At 38.7% G+C, this 11,241-nt stretch overlaps 1 protein-coding gene across 1 annotated transcript in view; it reads right to left on the bottom strand.

The window, feature by feature from the left end:
- The window catches only part of dstyk (dual serine/threonine and tyrosine protein kinase), a 74,643-nt gene extending 63,653 nt beyond the window's left edge, over positions 1-10,990 (bottom strand). Inside the window, exon 1 of the mRNA XM_035520400.2 lies at positions 9,640-10,990. Coding sequence (XP_035376293.1) covers positions 9,640-9,835 — 196 coding nt within the window. The 5' untranslated portion in view covers positions 9,836-10,990. The remainder of the gene's footprint in view (positions 1-9,639) is intronic.
- Positions 10,991-11,241: the final 251 nt, after the last annotated feature.

Here is an 11,241-nt window from a genome sequence, read left to right on the forward strand (position 1 = left end):
ACACACACACACATTCTATACACACACACACATTCTACACACACACACACACACACACACACACATTCTATACACACACACACACACACATTCTATACACACACATTCTATACACACACACACACACACTATACATATACACACACACACATTCTATACATATACACACACACACACATTCGACACACATACACACACACACATTCTACACACACACATTCTATACACACACACCATTCTATACACACACACACACATTCATACATATACACACACACACACATTCTACACACATACACACACATTCTACACACACACACACACATTCTATACACACACATTCTATACACACACATTCTATACACACACATTCTATACACACACATTCTATACACACACATTCTACACACACACACACCCATTCTATACACACACACACACATTCTATACACATACACACACATTCTATATACACACACACATTCTATACACACACATTCTATACACACACATTCTATACACACACATTCTATACACACACATTCTATACACACACACACACACACACACACACACATTCTATACACACACACACATTCTATACACACACACACATTCTATACACACACACTCTATACACACACACACTCTATACATATACACACACACACACACTCTATACATTACACACACACACACACTCTATACATATACACACACACACACACTCTATACATATACACACACACACACACACTATACATATACACACACACTATACATATACACACACACTATACATATACACACACACACACTCTATACATATACACACACACACACACTCTATACATATACACACACACACACTCTATACATATACACACACACACATTCTATACATATACACACACACATCTACACACATACACACACATTATACACACACACATTCTACACACACATTCTACACACACATTCTATACACACACACATTCTATACACACACACACACATTCTATACACACACACACACATTCTATACACACACACACACATTCTATACACACACACACACACATTCTACACACACACACACACATTCTATACACATACACACACACACACACACACACACATTCTATACACACACACACATTCTATACACACACACACATTCTATACACACACACTCTATACACACACACACTCTATACATATACACACACACACACACTCTATACATATACACACACACACACACACTATACATATACACACACACACACACTCTATACATATACACACACACACACACACTTATACATATACACACACACTATACATATACACACACACTATACATATACACACACACACACTCTATACATATACACACACACACACACTCTATACATATACACACACACACACTCTATACATATACACACACACACATTCTATACATATAACACACACACATTCTATACATATACACACACACATTCTAAAACACACACACATTCTACACACACATTCTACACACACATTCTATACACACACACATTCTATACACACACACACACATTCTATACACACACACACACATTCTATACACACACACACACATTCTATACACACACACACACACATTCTATACACACACACACACACATTCTACACACACACACACATTCTATACACATACACACACATTCTATACACATACACACACATTCTATACACACACACATTCTACACACACATTCTACACACACATTCTACACACACATTCTACACACACATTCTACACACACACACACACATTCTACACACACACACACTCTATACACACACACACACACTCTATACACACACACACTCTATACACACACACACTCTATACACACACACTCTATACACACACTCTCTATACACACACACACACATTCTATACACACACACACACACATTCTACACACACACACACATTCTATACACATACACACACATTCTATACACATACACACACATTCTATACACACACACATTCTACACACACATTCTACACACACATTCTACACACACATTCTACACACACATTCTACACACACACACACACATTCTACACACACACACACTCTATACACACACACACACACTCTATACACACACACACTCTATACACACACACACTCTATACACACACACTCATACACACACACTCTATACACACACACTCTATACACACACACTCTATACACACACACTCTATACACACACATTCTATACACACACATTCTATACACACACATTCTATACACACACATTCTATACACACACACACACATTCTATACACACACACACACATTCTATACACACACACACATTCTATACACACACACACATTCTATACACACACACACACACACACACACACACATACACATTCTACACACACATTCTACACACACACACACATTCTATACACATACACACACATTCTATACACACACACATTCTACACACACATTCTACACACACATTCTACACACACACACACACATTCTACACACACACACACTCTATACACACACACACACACTCTATACACACACACACTCTATACACACACACACTCTATACACACACATTCTATACACACACATTCTATACACACACATTCTATACACACACATTCTATACACACACATTCTATACACACACATTCTATACACACACATTCTATACACACACACACACATTCTATACACACACACACATTCTATACACACACACACATTCTATACACACACACACATTCTATACACACACACACACACACACACACACATTCTATACACACACACACACTCACACTCTATACACACACACACTCTATACACACACACACTCTATACACACACACACACACTCTATACACACACACACACACTCTATACACACACACACACACATTCTATACACACATTCTATACACACACTCTATACACACACACACTCTATACACACACACATTCTATACACACACACATTCTATACACACACATTCTATACACACACACACATTCTATACACACACACACAGTCTATACACACACACACACATTCTATACACACACACACATTCTATACACACACACACATTCTATACATATATACACACACACACACACATTCTATACATACACACACACACTCTATACACACACATTCTATACACACACACACACACACATTCTATACACACACACACACACACATTCTATACATATACACACACACACACACACATTCTATACATATACACACACACACACATTCTATACATATACACACACACACACATTCTATACATATACACACACACACACATTCTATACATATACACACACACACATTCTATACATATACACACACACACATTCTATACATATACACACACATTCTATACATATACACACACACACACATTCTATACATATACACACACACACACACATTCTATACATATACACACACACACACACATTCTATACATATACACACACACACACACATTCTATACATATACACACACACACACACATTCTATACATATACACACACACATTCTATACATATACACACACACATTCTATACATATACACACACACACATTCTATACATATACACACACACACACATTCTATACACATACACACACTATACACACACACACACACATTCTATACATATACACACACACATTCTATACATATATACACACACACACATTCTATACACATACACACACTCTATACACACACACATTCTATACATATATACACACACACACATTCTATACATATATACACACACACACATTCTATACATATATACACACACACACATTCTACACACACACACACACACATTCTACACACACACATTCTACACACACACACACATTCTACACACACACATTCTACACACACACACACATTCTACACACACACATTCTACACACACACACACACACACACACACATTCTACACACACACACACACACATTCTATACACACACACACATTCTATACACACACACACATTCTATACACACACACACATTCTATACACACACACACATTCTATACACACACACACATTCTATACACACACACATTCTATACACACACACACACACACACACACATTCTATACACACACACACTCTATACACACACACACACTATACACACACACTCTATACACACACACTCTATACACACACACTCTATACACACACACTCTATACACACACACATTCTATACATACACACACACACACTCTACACACACACATTCTATACATATACACACACACACACATTCTATACATATACACACACACACACATTATATACATATACACACACACACACATTATATACATATACACACACACACACATTCTATACATATACACACACACACACATTCTATACATATACACACACACACACATTCTATACATATACACACACACACACATTCTATACATATACACACACACACACATTCTATACATATACACACACACACACATTCTATACATATACACACACACACACATTCTATACATATACACACACACACACATTCTATACATATACACACACACACACACATTCTATACATATACACACACACACATTCTATACATATACACACACACACACATTCTATACACATACACACACTCTATACACATACACACACTATACACACACACACACACATTCTATACATATACACACACACATTCTATACATATATACACACACACACACATTCTATACACATACACACACTCTATACACACACACATTCTATACATATATACACACACACACACATTCTATACATATATACACACACACACATTCTATACACATACACACACACATTCTACACACACACATTCTACACACACACACACATTCTACACACACACATTCTACACACACACACACATTCTATACACACACACACATTCTACACACACACACACACACACACATTCTATACACACACACACATTCTATACACACACACACATTCTATACACACACACACATTCTATACACACACACACACACACACATTCTATACACACACACACATTCTATACACACACACACATTCTATACACACACACACATTCTATACACACACACACACACACACACATTCTATACACACACACACTCTATACACACACACTCTATACACACAGTCTATACACACACACACAGTCTATACACACACACACAGTCTATACACACACACACAGTCTATACACACACACACATTCTATACACACACACACATTCTATACACACACACACATTCTATACACACACACACACACACACACATTCTATACACACACATTCTATACACACACATTCTATACACACACATTCTATACACACACATTCTATACACACACATTCTATACACACACACACATTCTATACACACACACATTCTATACACACACACATTCTATACACACACACATTCTATACATATATACACACACACACATTCTATACATACACACACACACATTCTATACATATACACACACACATTCTATACACATACACACACATTCTATACACATACACACACTATACACACACACATTCTATACACACACACACACATTCTATACACACACACATTCTATACATATATACACACACACACATTCTATACATATATACACACACACACATTCTATACATATACACACACACATTCTATACATATACACACACACATTCTATACATATACACACACACATTCTATACATATACACACACATTCTATACATATATACACACACACACACATTCTATACATATACACACACACATTCTATACATATACACACACATTCTATACATACACACACACATTCTATACACATACACACACTATACACACACACATTCTATACACACACACATTCTATACACACACACATTCTATACACACACACACACATTCTATACATACACACACACACATTCTATACATATACACACACACATTCTATACATATACACACACACATTCTATACATATACACACACACACACACACACACATTCTATACATATACACACACACACACACATTCTATACATATACACACACACACACACACACATTCTATACATATACACACACATTCTATTCATATATACACACACACACATTCTATACACATACACACACTCTATACACACACACACACATTCTATACATATATACACACACACACATTCTATACATATATACACACACACACATTCTATACACATACACACTCTATACACACACACACACACACACATTCTATACATATATACACACACACACATTCTATACATATATACACACACACACACATTCTATACATATATACACACACACACACATTCTATACACATACACACACTCTATACACACACAGACACATTCTATACATACACACAGACACATTCTATACACACACACAGACACATTCTATACACAGACACATTCTATACACACACACATTCTATACACAGACACATTCTATACACACACACATTCTATACACACACACATTCTATACACACACACATTCTATACACACACATTCTATACACACACATTCTATACACACACATTCTATACACACACATTCTATACACACACATTCTATACACACACATTCTATACACACACATTCTATACATACACACACACACACATTCTATACACACACACACACATTCTATACACACACACATTCTATACACACACACATTCTATACACACACACACACATTCTATACACACACACACACATTCTATACACACACACACACACATTCTATACACACACACACACATTCTATACACACACACATTCTATACACACACACATTCTATACACACACACACACACACATTCTATACATATACACACACACACACACATTCTATACACACACACACACACATTCTATACATATACACACACACACATTCTATACATATACACACACACACATTCTATACATATACACACACACATTCTATACACACACACATTCTATACACACACACATTCTATACACACACACATTCTATACACACACACATTCTATACACACACACATTCTATACACACACATTCTATACACACACATTCTATACACACACATTCTATACACACACATTCTATACACACACATTCTATACACACACATTCTATACACACACATTCTATACACACACACATTCTATACATACACACACACACACATTCTATACACACACACACACATTCTATACACACACACACATTCTATACACACACACACACATTCTATACACACACACACACATTCTATACACACACACACACATTCTATACACACACACATTCTATACACACACACATTCTATACACACACACATTCTATACACACACACACACATTCTATACATATACACACACACACACATTCTATACACACACACACACACATTCTATACATATACACACACACACACACATTCTATACATATACACACACATTCTATACATATACACACACACACACAATACATATACACACACACACACACATTCTATACATATACACACACACACATTCTATACATATACACACACACACATTCTATACATATACACACACACACACACACACACACACACATTCTATACATATACACACACACACACACACACATTCTATACATATACACACACACAATTCTATACATATACACACACACACACACATTCTATACATACACACACACACACATTCTATACATATACACACACACACACACATTCTATACATATACACACACACACACACATTCTATACATATACACACACATTCTATACATATACACACACATTCTATACATATACACACACGCACACACATTCTATACATATACACACACGCACACACATTCTATACATATACACACACGCACACACATTCTATACATATACACACACGCACACACATTCTATACATATACACACACGCACACACATTCTATACATATACACACACACACACACACATTCTATACATATACACACACACACACACACATTCTATACATATACACACACACACACACACATTCTATACATATACACACACACACACACACATTCTATACATATACACACACACACACACATTCTATACATATACACACACACACACACACATTCTATACATATACACACACACACACACACATTCTATACATATACACACACACACGTTCATACATATTGCCCCATTTATCAGTGCAGCCTTATTAATCATTTGGTTTCAGATGAGCTAAAAGGTTGCTGAGGGAGGTCATTGCTGCCCCTGAACTTGTGGGAAAGTGTTTATGGCTGTTTGCTGGAGCCATCCAACCTCACAGGCACCATGGGGTCACTAACAGGCCACCACAGAACTCAAACATTAGTCGGGAGTTCTTTTAAATGCCCTTAGCCTAAATGGCAGTATAACCAACATCTTGCCGGATCAGCACCTCTCCTAACCACTTATAATCCTTGTTCCTTAAATTTGCCATTCAGAACATGGTGATATTATTGAGAGAACCCGTCTGGAATGTTTAATTATCATGGATGACAAAGTTGTACCATATATTGTTTTTTGGCTAATCATCATCACCACAGCATCCACCTTTGCAATACTTATATATAAAGCAGCAGGAAAATGTCTCAACAAAGCCTCTTTTTTATTGTAAGCTGCACTCATCCTGATCAAATCCTAGACATTCCAAATGAGTGTTCTCTCTGTTTTGAGAATTCACAGCATTCACATAAATGCAAATAATAGATAATCACGATAGAGTATTTTTGACAATATCAAGCAGCCACAGGACATGCAAACAGAAAAACAAATCGGTGCATTTTTAACATATGAAGGTGCTGAGGTAAATATGTCTCCCTTATAGACTTTGATTTGACAGAGAACAGGAAAGTGAACAGTAACTGTGGTCTAGAGTCATTACATATACATCCAACTATTCCCACATAATTTTATTCAGTGAACAGTTCTGCTAAGTGGAGTTTGGAACCATAAGCCTTGTTCATAAGCCCCAAGTACATTATTTCTGGATCTAAATCCAGTTTCCACTGTTAAAGTGTAAAAGAGGAAATCTGCCATACAGGACAAAGGCCAGAATGTATACAGAGATACATGCTGAACTAGGGGTGTCTATTTAGCTTCCCTTTCCCCACTAATTCTACAGTTCACAGGCGCTCTCACTGACGGACAAACCTAATAACATTTCAAAGGGTGAATCTCATTTCCATAGTACCAAAAATATTAGCTAATCTTTAACATCAAATTGTTTGACCATCTGAAAAGTTCACATTTCGAAAATGGGGACCTAAAGCAAAAAAAACGCGTTTAGGCACTCAGAGAAATGAACCTGTTGCGCGCACTTTACCTCCCCCAGGACTAACGAGGAGTCCCAGGGTGACCTTTCCTCTCACCTGCCTCCAAAGTCGTGGCGCCGCAGGTGGACGCAGAGGCGCACGCGTTGCTGTAGTTCTGCCGAATTTCGCGGAAAAAGTTGTTGGTCTCTTTCAAGTTCTTTTTCAGAAACACGGAGTTCTTGTTGTAGTTGCTGAAAACCCGAGTCAGCTCTCGTACCAAAGGCGTCAATTTCTGCGCACTGTTTCCATCCATCGTCCAGCGGAGACGCTTGTCCTGAGTATGCACGGAGCAGACGGTGTCGGTGTGAACGTCGGCGTCAAAGCGAAAGGTGCAGCCGCTGATCACGACAGAAACGCCGTGGACGTGTCTCGGCTCGGAGGGAAAGAGGGTGCGTCCATGCGTGCTTTCTGCCTACGAACAAGCCCACTTGGTTTTAAAAACTGCCAAATGCAAACAGCTGTTTACCAACAAATCTGGGTGCATTTAAAAATCAAACCCACTTAGCGAAAGTGCGCGGCGCGTGCTTAAAGCAATGTGAACTGGTTTGTAAACTGGACAAAACGCCCCCGTTTTCTCGTACAGACTCGCAGGCCCGGATTAGCCGGTCACTCGGAGAGCTTCTCCTGGCGTCGGACAAAAAACATGTTGGAAAAACCCAAATCACAACCGGCGGAGCCACTGCGCACCACCGTTAACACGCGCGCCGCTGGCCTTGCGCAGCTAGCAGCTAACCGCGCTACTGGTGCGGCCTGACATCCCAGTACGGCACTCCAGTACCAACCAGCTCAGCGCGGGGGTTCACACATTCAACCGCGTAAGACAACCGAGGCGTTGAGCACGCGTTAGTGTGCGAGCGCCGTAGCAGAGCAGATGGCAAATCCGAAAGCTCGCCTGCGGTTCTCCTCGCGACGGTCGTATTCCCGGTTTGCAGGTGAAGGTTGAGGCGCGAGGAGTGTTGGTTAAACAGAAACACGCGCAAGGCTACTGTGTCAGGCAACAGACATCCGTGCTGTACATGATGCCCTAATCACCAGACAACATCAAATCTGGGAGGCTTTGTAAAGCGGAGCCGCGCGGCCGGTGGGGTGTTTTTGAAGGCTGGCCCGTCCCGTTGGATACTGGGATATGTAGTCCGCAGAAGTGGCCCGCTTCAGTTAGCCCACTGGTACTACTTGCACCTTTGATGATAACGCTCTTAATCGCATTAAAATCATTATTTTAAAAAATCCATATTTTGCTATCGTTTTGCCAAAAAGACCGAATCCTACAGTTAACGATGTTATTTACTTCCTGTTCGCTTTCTTGACACCCCAGTGAAACGGTAATTTTCACATCCTTTCCCCTTTAATGTTTTAAGGATGTACGTTTAGTTAGAGCCTTTTGCTATATTGGTTTTCTTTTGTGTCCGTATCTACCCGGATCAGCGGTCAGTTTGGGTTATTTTAATTGCAACCAAGGCTACATTTTAAGAGTATGATGACGCGTTCGGGGTTTTCTCCACGTCGTTCATCTCCATCTGGTGGCTGTGGCAGGAACTGCAACAAAGGCCGAGTTACTATCAGGCCTTGTCTCGACGGCGGTACCAGCAAGCTTACACACCTGTCGCTCAAGTCCATGTTCTCAGAATTGACCGGTACTTGACCTCAGAGTACAACTGT

This window comes from Electrophorus electricus, chromosome 22, assembly GCF_041902795.1.
Source record: "Electrophorus electricus isolate QZ-2024a chromosome 22, ASM4190279v1, whole genome shotgun sequence".
Lineage (NCBI taxonomy): Eukaryota > Metazoa > Chordata > Actinopteri > Gymnotiformes > Gymnotidae > Electrophorus > Electrophorus electricus.